Source organism: Vidua macroura, chromosome 5 (genome assembly GCF_024509145.1).
Source record: "Vidua macroura isolate BioBank_ID:100142 chromosome 5, ASM2450914v1, whole genome shotgun sequence".
In the NCBI taxonomy this organism is placed as follows: Eukaryota; Metazoa; Chordata; class Aves; order Passeriformes; family Viduidae; genus Vidua; species Vidua macroura.
Genome location: NC_071575.1, coordinates 16626840 through 16643425, shown reverse-complemented (window position 1 = coordinate 16643425; position 16586 = coordinate 16626840). Strand labels below are relative to the sequence as shown.

The window sequence follows — 16586 nt, the reverse complement described above, 5'->3', positions numbered from 1 at the left end:
CACTTCTGATGCCTACATTTTTCAGCATTGTTTCACCAGCCAATCAGACTCATGATCATGCATCTCCTTCTAGATAATACTTCAGTATTGTTGAGCAATGGAAATGATCCACCTACGTGACCTTAACTGGTGGCAAATGCAAACTGACGCAGTTGGGTCCACTGTGGAAGAGAGCAACGCTGCCATGCACGTGCTGCAGGTGGTGCACACACACACAGACAAACACTGCCATGTTGCCAAGGTGCAGTCGCTGTTTATGAAGTAGCAACTTCATGAGAATGAGCCATAAGATCACCAAGTTCTGTAAAGCACTGGAAATTTTGCAACTGCTTTGAAGTTCAGGGCCTAAAATTTTAGTCAGGGCCTGGGAGCTTCCTGGCAAGAGTGCAGAGACTTAGTATTGATCTGATGTGCTCATGTTGACATCAGCTCTAGAGAAGACTAAGCCTTGGAAACACCTCTAATTTCAAAAGGCTTACAACAAAATCCACCCTGTTGAAGAGGGGCACACGTGCTAAATGCACACAACATCACTGACTATTCTTTTCAATGCACTCTCTGCTGTAGAAAACCAGGATTGTTATTATAAACAAGAGTTCTTATCTTCTTTTAAGCAAATGGTCTTCTTTTAAGCAGTTTCTTCCTCATCCTGTCATGGCCACTCATTGTGATAAGATTTTCCATTCTTTTTCCTTTCCTTCCGCTCTTTTTGCAGACGTTCTAGCTCAGCTTCATACATCATTTCCTGAATCAGGTACTTTTCTCTCCTCATTCGATCTCTCAGATCTTTTGGAAGATCTGGAATTAAGTAGGAGATCAGATGCTTTATGCAAAAGACAAGGTGCTGTGAACACAAAAAAAAAGGAAAGAAAAATGTAAAACCTCAGGAAGAAAACAAGTACTTTTTGTATCTTCTGAAAACCATCTCTTTCCGATATGCAGAGAGATGCTGTGTTTAAACTAAATCCATTACTAAATTTTAAGAAAAAAAAAAATGAAGTTTTTTTCCCCCCAAGAACTCCAGCCAAAGACAGTGGAGTGTGGGTCACAGCAGAAATTATGAGCAGGTGGGTTGAAATAAAGCCTCAAAACTGTTCTATGACCTGTGTGTTCAATGACTCAGAGGTCATGATTTGTTGTAAGGTTGTTTGGACAGAGCCTGGTATTAGTACTGGTATTAGTTTCTGCTCTGCAGGAAGAGGAGGTTTAAATGATGTAACACTTTCCTGTTGCCATAAACACATCAAAATTTGAAGTAGTGTATCGATACAAAAGCAGTAATGTATCTATACAAAACAAAACCTAAACATTTTTTCTTACACTGTGTCTCTTATCAAAAGACATATTCCCATTTAGCAAACAGCACAATTAAATACAAGTTGACTGATCCTTTGTCCCTCCTATTTTAGGCGTGACCCAGCAAAACTTGAGTTTGATGCCCGAGGATTGCAGGAGCATCCTTTTCTGTTTGATCAAAAATGCTGCTTGTAGATTTATTCACTTCACTTAAGAGGAGGAACAGATAAACAGCAGAATCCTCCATCTCAGAAAGGACACATATTCTAGATTGGAGAAATAAAGGTATTTCTTCTTCTTCTCTAAGCAGAACCCTTCTTTTGAAAGCTACTGAAAAGAGGATGTAAAATGTTTTCTCATGTATTCTTCCCTCATGATAAATAAACTCACAATACTCTAACTGCTGGGATTTTTTTTTTTTTGCCAAACCTAAAAAGAGAAAAAAAAAAGCTTCTTCTGTCAGTTTAGCCTGGACAAAGAATTCCTTTTGAAGTGATAGGAAATACTTTTTTGTTTTAAAAGGAGGTTAAGTTATCCAAAGCAAACCACTCTCAGAGTGCCAAAAAGGGGCCTGAGCCTAGGCAGTTATTTAATTTATGAAAAAACCTACCTTGAATACCCCATCTCTTTGTGCAATCTTTATTGTAAGCACTGCAGCAATCACAATACAACCGTTTTATTTTCAAATAAAAAGGTTGTGGTTTCTGCTGCAATTACCTTTTTGATTTCATATATATAGTTAAGTTATAGTTATAATTTTACAGTTATAGTTTGCAGGGTCCATAAGCAGAGTGGCTCATGTTGAGGGAGGCAGATATGAGCCAGTCTATGGCTTTGGTTGAGACAAAGTAAAATCAACTCAGATGTGCCTGGTGATAGGCAGACACTAAATGTTATTCCACAGTTGGTCACAAATTTGGTTAGACACTGAGACTTGAACAGGGCTTGTTGCGCTATGACACAAAATAACTCATGCATTCACTCAAGATGTAAAAGAAGGAAAAGAGAAAGTTTTATTTCTGACATTGCAATATATAGAATTCTAAAAGTGACAGTGGATTGGAGAGTGAAATTGCCACCCCTCCAACCACACTGGTTAAACCAACAGTCCATTAATTCTCTCTTCTTACAAAGAAGAATGCAAAATAATCATTATTTACATGAACAGCGTGTGAGAACTCTAGTAGAAATATGTAAACATCAGAAGGCATAGAAAACTTTTAAAAGAACTTTAAAACTTTTAAAAGAACAGGGCGACAAGGGCTTATTTTTCTTGCCTCACTTCTCTTTGTGCCTACGCTGGGCTGTCTTTATGTCAAGTGTGTATCAAGAGGCCAGACTCTCTTCAGTCTTCAAAATTCTTAGCCTGACCTGACAAGATCATTCTTGTAGTCCTTTTTGGACTTGCATACCCTGACTTTCAGTACTGACTGCTCATGAAACTAGAAGAGATTAAGCTCAGCCAGCCTCTATCAAATCTTTCTCTCTTTCTTTCCCTTAATATTTCCCTGTGTGTGGAACAGATGATGGAAGAAATTATCTCCTTGGAAACCAACTGCTAATAAGTTACCCAGTATAAAGGAAGAAGTGAGCCCAACCTGCAGTGCCATACTCCTTCACTGGGGAAGGTCTGAAAATTGCAGTCATGGGGAATTTGCTGAAGTCCTTGGGCTTCTGCTGAGCCACAAAGAATAGAAATAATAATCTAGAAAATGCTTCTTCTCCACCGTTGCTCTAACGTAAATGCTTCTGTTGCGTTACCCAAAGAGCTGTGTTGAAAGCTCAGTTCAGAATGAATTTACACTCTTCTGTGAGCCAGAATGCAGTATGTGCTCATGAACATTACACCATATGCCAGTATGGTGACTGCAGTTTCCATATCTGTGTTGAATGCCCGGTTGCTATGATTTCAGAGCAGAGGATTAAGTAAAGAGTTTTTTAAAATCATATGCTCCTTCTTTGGCTTCTTCACAGTGTAAAAGGAATTTCAAACTTGTGCTGGAGAGATGTTGGATTCTGGTGGGGATATTCAGGCACTTGAAATTAGGCCTTAAGAGCTGTATTTTTTTTTTGGTAAATCATCTCATCCTATTTTTCTACCCTTCTGGCTCTCTTTTTCAAAATCAGCATGGGAATACCAGTCATGTGAAGTTGGTATTATCTCCTTTGGTTTGCCTTAAAGACATCTGAGATACTGACAGTAAATACTAATATTATGAACATAGACAAAGATATTGAATCCTTTTCATTGTATTCTTTTTGGTTTTGTTCTGCCACCTGAATGGTCACTGACCTCAAACACAATAATGAAGGCCAAGCGTGCTGCTAAGACGTGCCAGAACTGCAGCGTGTAACCGTAGGGCACTGGGGAGTGCGGAGGGTCTCGGTAGTCCCTGTACCTGAAAGACAAGCACAGTATGGGAGATGGCAAGCTCTGCACTGCTGCCTGGGCAAAGGCAAAACCAAAACTTATCTTCTCTTGATCATTACATTCTCTGCACCAAAAATGAGCTCAGTCCGAACTGCACAGGTTACCCTAATGCTGCTTGCTTCTAAAGCTGGGCCTGTGCCAGTGTTTGATTTCAGGTCAGGTGTCTGCTTTTGAAGCAAGCATGCTGATCACCTCCACTCACCACGCTTTTCTTCATGAAAATGGACTTACTTTCAGCTGAAACCTACCAGTAAGATGCATTCCAGAAGTTCTAATGGAAATTGGGTACAAAGCACCCAAACCAGTGTCTGTCTGAAGAAAACAAATACACAGGATGGGAGGTGCTTTGACTCTACAGCATCTCCCTTGGCAGCATGACATGTACCTTTCAGGCAACTCCTCAGAACTTGGAGAAGGGTGGCATGCTCTGCTCTTTTAAGGGACACTTTATTCCCTTTATTCAAGGACATTTTAAACCCATAAATGTCCCCAGGTTTGTCAGTCTGATAGGTCTCCCAAAATCCATATAAAAATGCCCCATGGACTCCACCTGGCCCTTGATCAATTAGTTGGCCACCCCTGGTGTAAAACATGACTCATCCTGACTTCAGAAGAGCCAGCACTGCACCTCTCGGTATATCAAGAGGTGAGGACCATGTGAGAAAGTGATCTAGTGTCATTTCTCACAGTGTTAATTGGAAGACTTTAGGTTTCTAAAATTTAATTGTAGCTCTCTATTGGGAAAGTTGGATCCAAGATTGTATTTACAAACCATGAATCTGTTTAAGTCACACATTCTGGAGTCCATTTTTGCTAGCAGTTTGTTAATTCTAAGTAGAACTGTGGAAACCTTATTTAAAAGCAGTGTAAAAATTGTTCGCTTCTTCATCTGTTTCCTAGATGGGACAGAAAACCCACTGCAAAAAAAATATTGAAAATACCATAGTAAATAATACAGGTTGATCACTAAGTTAGTTTTAAGAAACTAATGAAAATGCAGATGAATAAAAGAAATAAACATTATTTGATCTCTATGATAATCTGTATTTCTTCATGAAGCTTCACCTTCTTAGGTTGCAGAGGATACTATACAAACTGAAATAAACTGTCTTGACATTTTAGTCAGCATCAAATCTCTCAGAAACTGCGGTATTTCTAAAATAAGTTCTAAAAACTGAGAATATCTTTCCTTGTGCAAGTAGCATTCTGACTTCATAGTTTAGGATGTCTTATCCTAAGCATCCCAAAAAGAGAAATCCTTGGACCAAGTCCCACTAGAGTATATATTTTCTTTTTTTTTTTTGCTCGCTAGGAATCCATTGTTATACATGAAAAAATGGGGAAACCTTTTATAAACAACCAGAATAGCACAACACTATCTGTGTTCCAGGCCACCAGAAGTTAACTGGGACTTTTTTTTCAGACAAACTGCCTTCCTGGAAAAATGCCTACACTATTACACAGTAGAACGTAATATTTCCTTACCTGCCTATCAATATCTGCCTTGAAGTGCAATTAAAATGACGGATGCTTTAGCAGAATGTAGTTTGGTAAGAAGCTGATAAACTCAGATAAAGAATGTTAATTTTCTTTCAAGGGTAGATATACATAACAGCATAACAATTCAGTGTCTCCCAAAAGGACAGATATATCTTTTGGAGATTTATTACACCAAATTTAATAGTGTTCTGTTTAGGCGATATTGAGCAGACAATTTTTTTTTCTATTGTGGGATTTCCATCATCAAATTTAAGGGGCAGCAACTTCATGCTAGAAGCTGGGGAAGAAAGGAATTGAAGGGGGGGAAGAGAATGGTCAGAGTGACAAAAAATTATTAAATAATGCTATAGCAAATAATGTGGAATGGAATATTCTCACTGTGGTTCTGCTCCACAAGTGAATTCAGCACTGGAATACTCTTTCTGCCAAAGAAGTTGCAATAGTCTTAAATATCAGCTAATTGAATGGAAGCATAGATGCCACTCCCTCCCCCCATTTATTATGCTATACCACTCAAAATTCTTCCTATTCATAAAAACATCCCAATATTGCAAGTATCACTGACTTTTGCTCTACCACAGACCTTTGCGGTATCACAGAGTATCTTTTGATCTTTAGGCACTCATAAAAGGATATTTTAATTCTTCACAGTGAAAAATATTTGGACTAAATATCTGCTAAAAGGCTACCAGGTCTCATGCTTGTAATGTAACATTGCAATTAAAAAATGGTAGCTGTATTTGTTTGGTATTTTTGGTTGGGACACTATTTAAGACCTTTTATATAGACCCTTGAGGTTTTTGGCCATTAAATTCGCTCAGGTGCAAATCTGCCATTACAGGCTTTTCTCAGACTGCAATTTCTCCAATCTTTTGTTGAGGACAAAGACGTGCAGATAATTAACTGCTCATCTTCCTTTGATTCAAACCACAAATATATGGTTATTACTAATAATTACACCAGTAAGCAATGACATAAACATATTAACAATTCAACAATTCGGAAATGCTGGATTTGAGGTTTCGTAAAGACAGCTTACGACAGAGCCTTTTTATGTCTGTCAGACCTATGAAATCTCTCAGTGTGGCCTCTCCTGTGCAATCTTGACTTCCTGACCATGTCCTGTGATATCATCTTATCACAATTGGGTCTCACTGGTACCTAAGTAGTCAGGCACCTATTACTGGCCCTTTGATACCATATTTATCCATGATGATTGTGTCTGAGTCAAGCTATGACACCATAAAAATCCTGCAATAGGACACCCTCCAGATACCAGCTTTTTGGCTAATCTTTTATCTGAGGAAGGAATCATGCAGGTAACAACCAAACAGTACCAGGAAGAGCATGATCCTGAACAGCACAGTTAAAACTTTCCATTTTTAACTTCTAAAAATTAGTTTTAACTCCAGGTTTATTATGATGCTTCTCCATTTCAATGTCCTAAAGCAGAGAAGTATGTTGACCAGAAACTTACCTGCAATATTTTAATGGTGACCCAGAGAATTCACTTCCATTTGATGTTGGCTCTGAACGGTTTTCAAAGTCAGACACCAGAAATACTGATAAACTGGCATTAACGTAGCCAACCATACACCTAGAGGGGACAAAATGCTGTCAGCAGGACACAGCAAGGTTTTTCCATTAACTGTTGCACCCAGGAGGATGTCCTTTGGGTTTCATAAAATCCAAAAGTACCATTTTGATGCTTATTAATATTTGAAAGGGATGTTGAGGCAATATAAAAGAAGTGCTAAAGTAGGTCAGATGAACAATAAAAGTGAAGCAATGGTAGATTTATATGGGAGAAGGAATGGTGAAGATTGGGACTGGTTACTTTTGAAAAGTCACCTAAATGGTGAACAATAGGGGCAGAGAAAATAATGAGGAGTGTTAGGAAGATAATCAAAATATCCCCACTGTTACACTCATGGTACTTGCACAAAGGGAGACTAAATCAGATGGAAAGATAATACACTTAAAACAGCTTTTTCAAAAATGTCCAGTTAATCAGAGGAACTCCATTCTGGAAGATCCCAGGGTGACTGAATACTGTGAGGCAAAATTTAGAGAACACTGAGTAGGAGAAGTTATGTCCCCTGTTGAAGGGCTGTGGATGTCAATAGAAGGCTCAAGTTTGGTGTTAGTAGAGCTGAAGAGATCTGGCCAAAATGTGTTGTGCTGTTCATGCTGCACTAACTGCATGCAAACACAGGTAAGTATTGGCACACAACTCATCTTGGTGCAGAGTATAATAATAATGCACCGTAAGGGTTGGGGGTTTTGGTTTTGGGTTGGGTTTTTCTAAATATGGACTTTACAGTCTTTGAGAAATTATATTCAAACACCATCTGGCTTTGTCTCCATACGGATTACATTTGGAACTTAATTTAATTACAGTGTTTTTCTAGTATCATTGTGTGTCATGTGGATCTAATACGTACAGACATTTTTTGAAAGAAAAGAGTACCTCTCTCTTTTAACTATTCAATAACAGATGGTCTTCACACCTTAATTTGAGAAAACTCACTATTCCTGTGGATTTTTGAATACTTTCCTGCTTTTGTAACAGTACTTACTAATAACATTATTTAGAATGCTGACATAAACAGTTTAAATACAGGTTAGCTCCTTCAAAATATTACTATCTGATGGCTTCATCTAGATATTCACTCAAAAAAGCAGCAGAAGTGTGAAAACATTGTACTAGAGGTTTGTGAAAAGAAGATAAGAGCCAAACGGTGAGCCAAACTACTTCCCCTGTGCAGACCTAGTTTCAAAGCCACTGAGTCATATTTGAGTCTTAAGAGAAATATTTCTAAAGGTGTTGTTTTTTCATCCACAGTGGTCCTGAGAAAATCCTTCCTCGTGCTTTCCTTAGCAATGAGTTGCTTACAGTGCCACAATATCCTGTAGATCTTTATAATGGCACGAGCAGAGGCACATGCTCAGGAACAAGTGGTACCAGACCACTTTGCCCCTGAAGGCATTTTAACTCTTCATGAAAGTAAACAGAACATCCTCCCTAGCCCCAGCTAAAACACCCAAATCCTTGCAGGACAGAAGTTACCAGATCTGCTAATTGGGAGCTGCCGCACCAGATGCCCTTCTTCCCTCAGTATGATTAAATGTATCGACAGGCAAAAGATGTCAAAAAGGCAGCAACAGATGAACTCACTTGCTGCATAAGGGAATAAAAAAATCAATCTGCCATATGTCCAATAGCAGAATGCAAGCTCTCTGTCACTGTCTACTGTTTAGCCTGGGTTTCTTTGAACAGCAGGGTTCCTTGCTAATGGCACTGCTAGAGTATTTGCAAACTGTGTCTGTGTTTGGCTGGATTCAGTGACCTTCCCGGAGACCAGCAGCTGAGATTTCACAAGCGACCGGGCAGTAACTATCTCATGCTTGCTGGTAGTGTGCACATACTAATATAATCTCAGTGTTTAGCAACACTGAAAGCAAATCCACTTAGGCAGCAGGGATTCAGATCACCAATGTCTCCTGGAAGATTTAATCTAAGAACTCTAGTTTTAGAAGAAAAAGGAATTGCTTTTCTCTGTAAGTATATATTGATGTATTAGTTGGAAATTTCTTCCTCTTGCTAGACACTACTTTTTAAAGTAATACATGCTTAATATTACATCAGGAAAAAAACCCAGTGTACAAGTTTAAGATGCTCAACAAATTCTTTACTGATTCATATCAGCATTGCTTCAGAAAAAAAACAGGATTATATCCATGTACTACCAGCTGGGAAGTACAGCTTGGGCAGCATCCTGTCACACACACAAAATCTCTGAAATAGCTCTGCCATGTTTGCCTTGAAGTAACCTCACAGTCACTCAGCAACCCGTTCTGTGAATATGCAGAGCATCAGTACCTATGGCTGGTATCTGTTGCCTAAACACAAACAATACATTTGGTTTAGTGGAATCAGAACATACACAGACAGTAATATTCTATCTATTCAAGTAGTAAGTGATTTTCATGCACATCTGTTCCCCCCATCCCCTCCCCCCCCAAAAAAAAGAGCCTTACTTTTGTCCTGCTTCTCCTTGGCCAGCACAAGGTCCATATTTGTAAGCATAAACAAGGCGAGGGATGAAATCTGATGTCACTGCTATAACAAATGCATTTGTGATAACTGAAAGAATTCCAATGCCTTCCAGGATCCCATACCAGATGCCTGTTCAACAAAGACAGTATGTTTGCTCCAGGAAAAACAAGAACCAAAGTGCCTGAAATACTGCATGATCTGAAGTAGTTTTCCCCACTGCACAAGGGGTTTTAATGTAGTTTTTATCCAAGAGTCACCAGTAAAAATTTTTACTGATGACTCTTGGATAAATAAAATAAGTAAAAATAAAGTAAAAGTAAAAATAAATTTTCTTATTGAACAGCTCATCACAGTTCTCATCACTGTGAATCACACCAAAGGAAGGTTAGACATACCCATTGATTTAATGAGGCATTGAATTGACCCTGAAACTTTGCTAGAATGCAATTTATTTTGAGAAATCACATCTGAATCAACATGAAAAAAAAGTTTTCTTCTGTGCTTCTATTAATTACATTATAGAACTGCTTTTTTTACAAATTTTGTCTGTAGTGTATACCATGTACGGCTGTTGTCCAGGCTTGTGCCAGAACCCACAGATTCACACTGTTCTTATTCAAAGCTTTAATCAGACACAGACTTTAGGCACATGGTAGAACGTTCTAAGAGCACAAAGCCTGATCTTCTGCTATTTCTTGGTGTGGGCTAGGGATTTTTGCAATGCAGTTGGTTAGTGTGATTTCCTATTTACCCCTCTGAAAACACCAGAGATTCAGCACTGGCCAGATGATTTTGTTTTCGAGTTCTTCCTAAAGGTGTTGTGCTTTTGCATACTGCAAGGACTGAAGAGATTTGTAGTCAAAATAAGTTCAGATATCCTTTGCAATAGTGTGTGGCTGGATGACCTCGGAGTTATGTGGACCTTGTGTTTAGCAATGCAGGTGTGACTCACTGAGAGCAAGTTGTCTGCTGGGATCCAGACCCACCCTGTCTGACCCACCAGGGACCCGGTGGGCACGGCCCCTGAGTCACAGGGTAGCTGGGTTTTGGCCAGGTAAATATGAAACATACAGGTTCCTTACAGGATGGTGGCCACTTTAACTTGACTTTCATGTTTCATCTGATCTGTCTGGTTATTATATTCAAGTTGAGCAAGAGCATGTGTTTGCACAGTGTATCTGCCACAACAAAGCACCTGCAGAGAACACTGATCACTTTACACCTTGGCTGTTAAGTCCCCCAGAAAATCATTAAAAGTTTATAGACTATTAATTGCATAAGTAGATTGGCACCAGATACTTGAAGTTTTTTGAAAAGTCGAGGGGTGAAAATGATTGAAAATACCTTAATCTGCTCTTGCTTGAAGTGGTCAAAGCTTTGACAACTAACACATATATATAACAAACACCACACAAAGAGCTCACCTATATCTTTGGCTCTTGAAGCTAAAGGTCTTCTCCACTGAGTAACAAATTTGTAAGCATCAAGCCGAATTTCAATAATATTGTTTAGTAAGGCCAGAAGTGGTGCCAGTGGAAAAGCTGCCACAAAAATGGTTGTGAACCCAAACTGAAGAACTGGGGAAAAAAAATGAAATATCACAGAATAACTGTTAGGATCCAACCCCAATGTCTAAGATACCAAACAGTGTATGCAAATAAGCAGAATGTACAAAGTATACAGACACTCATTATTATGTCATACTATATAATAGTCTAGTGGCAGTTGTACAGCAAATCCTTGTCAAAAGTCAGAAGAAAGAATGAAAAGACCCTGGAATGGTGGACAGTACCATCTAAATTTTTTAATTTGGAATGAAGTTCTGAAGTGAACAAACTGTGCTTTTAGAAATGGACATTTTTATTCCAGCATCAACTAGGATCTCTCAATACTTGCAAAGATTAGGGATGAATACATTCCTTTTAATAATTCAGATGGGAAGCAGTTTGAAATTCTTTTTAAGTTTCTAGAGGTAGGTTTTCAGAGTATCAGATTTCCCATTAATTTGAAAAGAATTGTGTGAGGGAGAAAAGGAAAAAAGCCAATCATGACATATGCAGTTCAGTCACATAGGGCAAAAGTTCATGTTTTTTTAATATATTTTTGAGCAGTTATTCTCCTCTCTCCTCTGGATAGAGCAGTGCCTTTTGGCAGTAAGTAACTTTGTAAATGTGAGGTAGTAAATGAGGGAGGATTTTAAACATAAACAAGCATGCTGGTCTGTACCATGCACTTCAAAGTAAAAACACAAGACAACTTTCTTTAGAAAATAACAGCAAAGTTCTTCAGAAATGTATGCAGATAAAGAACTGGGCTCTGGTTTGGAAAACAAATCCAGAATGGGAAGTGTTTCATAGATGGGAGGTTAGCAAACCATCAGCAGTGTGCTTAACTACATTGGTTTGGTTCTTAAAAACTTACTCCCATTCCTCACCTGATCTGTGAGAATGAAAACCTTTTTGCAGTCTCCTTAGCTTCATATAGTGACAATTAAAAGAATTCACCAGCCCACATCAACAAAAAACCAACAACATTAAAATATAGTGAAAGAGAGAGAACGAAGGTTAGAGCCATACTCATTTCTAGGTATTCATCAAAGAGTCCATAAGCATTCATGGGCTGCAGATTGTAGTCCTTTTCCCACTGTGGGAAGCTTGTTTTTCCCTGTGTGCCGTATTCTTGCCGTAGTTTTCTCCTGGTCCACCAGTTTTGAATTAGCCTACATTTTAAATTAAATAAAAGAAACAAAGTAAAGAATATGAATGGCTATTTATCACAAAATTGGAAGAGGTTAAGTGGGCACAACATATGCTGCAAAATTCATTTCCCAATGTACAGGAAAATAGAGCATTAGTAATACATGTGGCTGATGACACAGCATAATAGGTATGAAAACAGATACAGCTGATGAGCTGTAATCCCAGCCTATGTGTTGTTAAAATGGTGAAAGGATTTTTAACTATTTTTATTATTTATTTACTTCTTTTTCTCTGCACAGAATGCCAAATCACTTCAGGGTTTGTTTATGTGGCAGAATGCAATGCTGCGTGGAGATACTGAGCTCAGTAAATAAGAGTGCTAATGCCACTTGATTCTTTCCTCGTGTGTCAGCTGGCATCTCTGCATGGCTCTACAGTGTGCAGGATAACAGTCTCTGGGCAAGTCTGGAAGGAAAAGGCAGCCCTGAATGGTGTCTGCAGCCAAACATTCAGAGGAGAAAGAAGCAGAAAGAAATGTCTGAACTACAGACAACACATGGTGGCTGAGAGATGGATGGCTGACATAGGAGCTACCTCCACCTCGGCAAATGGGGGACCTGTACTGGACATCAGGGGAAGATACTGTTCCCAAAGAAATGCATGTGTAAGACCACTGTGAAAGGCAGTGAGCCAAAAGTGAAATGAATTCTCACACCTTTTCAGGGAGTTGCACTGGTTTGGCCAACAAAGGACACTAGTTAAGAGTTAGTACAAGAGCAAAAAAAAACCCAAACCACAATGACAGAGATTTTCTCTGAAGATGTGATTGGCCACTTTGTCTCAGTGAGAAAAAACATGATAGATCACCCAAATAATTCAGTCCTTTTCCTGACAATGCTTCACTTCTTGCCCTCACAGTGGCCTGGTCTCGTCTGTGAGTGGTGCAAAGTGACTACAAATAGTCATTGGATTTGGAAAAAGGTTTGGACAGCTGCTTGTTTTCTTGAATCTCAGAGATTATTTTTCCATTTATGTAATTTATCAGAAAGATTACAGCTTTTCCTATCTTCCTTAAAGAAGTGTAGGTGAGATTGAGTGCAGTTCAACTGAATTCAGGTACAGATGGCAGGGTTGCCTCCAAGCCCTCTGGCCATCCACATTGTGTTGGCTGCCATCAAGCTCTTAGCAGAAACGTGTTTTTCACACAAAAAGAAATGCACTTGCTTGCAGCATTTCAAGGCTAGAAGGTGAACTGAAGGCTCTGGAGAGCAAACACATCTCTCATCAGAATAAGTTGAAGCATTTCACAGTGTTGTGACTGTGTCTTTTATGTTGTGGTTTTCCTTGTGACTCTGAAGTGAAGATCCATTTCACCTGAAGCAGTTTATTCCTATTAAATCACTTGTTCCTAAACAATCTCCTCCTATCTCTATCAATCACCTTCTTTTATTTCTCTTTGTGCTCTTTGTTAAGTTTCAAAATCTGTATTAATAGAAAACAGAGAGTTCTAATGAAAACTGGCAAAAGTGGTAGGGAATGGAAAGCAAAGGATCAATGCTGCTGCTACTGTTCCCTCCTGCTCATCCCAGCTAATCCCTGCAGCCCTAACAGCTGCAAAATACTGGCAAGCAGTGCTAGGCCCAGGAAAGATGGAGAAATAGCAAATCCCTCTGAACTTTGCAAGGACAAACTTTCTGACAATGTCAGCTCTCTCTTAGATTTTCACACTTGCTAATTTCCCTTGATGACCATCCACACTCTCTTGCACCAACTACACTGATCATATTAAATCTATATTAATCATATAAAATATGCTCATTAAATACTAATCAATACGGAATAAACCAATAGGAAATGAGTAATTGCCAACCTCTTAGCTAGGGCACAGGTTCATGTTACCTTGAAGATCACAAGGGGACTTGTCTACCTACCAGTCAGTACATTTCTCGATCTTTCAGAGTGCATGTGCCAGCAGTGCATTTTTTCCAGCTCGTACCTGCTCTTTCAGGCATCTTTTATCACCCAACAAAAATAGAATTTAGAACTTACTAGTATAGCTAAGAAATGATACATATATTTTTCATGTAAGAAACATAGTGGTCACACCGTTATTTTTAAGGAGTTTTAGAACACAGAATACAATTTAATAAAATCAAGTACTTCCCATGTAGGACTTATTTGTTAATATTTATATTACACTTTCACTTTTGCAAACTGTGTCCAATGTGGATAAAAGCCCCAAACATCATCTATATATCTGGAGTTCTGTACCCTTGGGGGGATTTTCTGCTGTAATGACTACTGCATCTTGCTTTTATTAACTGGTGATAAGGAAAACATAAACTTAGTATTCTGTGACCTACAGAGGTATAGGATTTATATTTACTTACGGGTATCCCAATTCCATGAAATTATTCCATGTCTGCTTTAACACCATTATAATACCCATTTGCATACAGAGATCAATAAGGCATCCACTAGGGTGGCACTACAGAAAAAAAAAAAAAAAGGAAACAAAATGTTAAATGGGAATTATACTGAGTTTTAAAGCATTTCTTAAAGGCTATAAATGATAGTTGATCGTTTACTAAAATGAAATTAAATGCATTCTCCTTATTTTTCAAAGAATTGTAAACTCATGGGAACAGATGACACTGTATCATACTATCAGCATTTAAAGCTTATCACCTAATTCTCTGCAGAGGTCAGAGTCAACTGAAACCAATGCAGTTTTTGAAGCAGTGCTTCTAACGTGCTGAGCAACTGTAGGCAGGGCAGAGGCAAAGGCCACCAAGTTTCTCCACTGATTTAAATTGTTTCTGGGGAGGGTGACTGTGCATCAAGTCAAAGAATGGAGAGAAAATTCCTCCTGGCTGCACATAAACCAAACAGCTGATGCCTAGAGGATAGACCTAGAATTATTAATTGAGTACTATTTAACATCTGCGACTGAGTAGACCATGCAAAGCTGTTCTCTTCTCGAAGAACTAAAAAGTTCTCTCTGCTCAGCAACAATTCTTACTGTTTCTTGCTGAGTGCTTGCTTGCTTTAGCAGTGGCTCCAGACACTGAAGCTGTGGTGCTGCTTTTGGGAGAGATCTTCAGATAGTACAAATGTAGGTAGTTTTTTTATCTGGTATTGGAACAAACAGAAAGGGATCAAAAGTTTTCTACCCTCAAACAGCATTTTGTGCAATTGGCTTTGCAGATCCAAACAGTGTAGTTCAAACTGTATTTTAAAATCTTGGGTATTACAGATAAGTCAAACAAATCACTGTCACAGAACTGGAATTATTTCTCTCTAACTTTTAGGGAGAAAAGTTGGTTATGACCTGGAATAAAATTAGATATTAATTTCTTATACATACTTCATTATCCAGCTCTCAGAACTTGGATAACTGCTGAGGTTTCTGCTGACCTAATTTAGCATCTCTTTAGATTAACAGGGTGACAGGATTGGTTTTTTTTGTTGTTTCTGTTTTTTTTTTTTTTGTTTTTTTTTTTTTTGTTTTAATTTTTTTACTTCTCTGTCATTATTATTAAATCATCTTCCTTCTGTTTTTTAGGATTTGGTCACGAGTGAATATACCCTGAGAGAGGTGGGTGCAGTGTTAATGAAGTAGCAGCAATGTTACAACCATAACATCAGTAATATGTAAACTAAGCATGTCCATGGACACTGGACTAGTGTTACTAAATGTCTTAGACTTGGCAAAATTCAGGTGAAGAGAGGGGTATTGGAGGGATATCTGGACATGGTATTCTGAAGCAGGTTAGTTCTAATAAGACCTAGCAGAGGTCAATAAATTAAGACTTTTTTATTATTAGACTCCTTTTTTATTATTATTAGACTGTTTTTTTCTCTGAGAAAAGCTAAACAGGGACTACTAAGAGTAGCTTTCACCAGCAACTGACCCAACCTGTAACACCTTGTTGTTGCACTTTCCTCACAAACCTGGTTCTCTTTTCCTTCTATCTCTTCTCCTACAGGAAGATGAATTTCTTTCTGTGTTCTCTGATCCCTCTGTGAAATGAATCAGCCCACTGAATCAGCAGAAGACTAATTCAGCCAGAAGAAGGAAGCTTACTGCTGATACAAGGCTCCTCACAGGGCTGGACAAGTGAGAGCCAGTGCAGAGGAAGATGAAGGAGCAAGCCTCAGGGGCAGGACTCAAAGGAAGAGCAGAACTCTTTTCCTTTGACAGCAGCAAGTTTTTAGGTCAGCTCAGCCTCAGCCAAATTTTGGAGGGATGTTAAGCAAAATTCTGTCTGCCCATTTATCAAGTCTTCTTTCCTGGAAGGAACAGAATTCTCTACAAAATTAAGATGGTTTAATTCAAATTCAAATAATTTTGTTTGTTTTGCTAATATTTGAATGGCCTTTATTAACCAAAATATTTATGTATCCAGATGTGTTTGAAAATTCAAGCTGGCAGGCATTTTCCACTTACCATTTGTCATTTATCTGCAAAGTTGTTTCAATTATTCATCTGTGAAGCAGGAAAGAAACCATGGGATTTCAGTGTGCACATAGCAGCACTGGAAAGTAAATGACTGGTCCAGAAACTGCTGCTGTTCATCTCCTATAACTGTCAAATGGG

At 38.6% G+C, this 16586-nt stretch overlaps 1 protein-coding gene across 1 annotated transcript in view; it reads right to left on the bottom strand.

Annotated features, from left to right (window-relative positions):
• Positions 1 to 407: 407 nt before the first annotated feature.
• The window catches only part of ANO4 (anoctamin 4), a 116153-nt gene continuing 99974 nt past the window's right edge, over positions 408 to 16586 (bottom strand). The window contains exons 21-27 of the mRNA XM_053978136.1: positions 14377 to 14474; positions 11864 to 12006; positions 10712 to 10864; positions 9269 to 9416; positions 6705 to 6824; positions 3590 to 3695; positions 408 to 844 (exon numbers count right to left, since the gene is read on the bottom strand). Coding sequence (XP_053834111.1) covers positions 653 to 844; positions 3590 to 3695; positions 6705 to 6824; positions 9269 to 9416; positions 10712 to 10864; positions 11864 to 12006; positions 14377 to 14474 — 960 coding nt within the window. The 3' untranslated portion in view covers positions 408 to 652. The remainder of the gene's footprint in view (positions 845 to 3589; positions 3696 to 6704; positions 6825 to 9268; positions 9417 to 10711; positions 10865 to 11863; positions 12007 to 14376; positions 14475 to 16586) is intronic.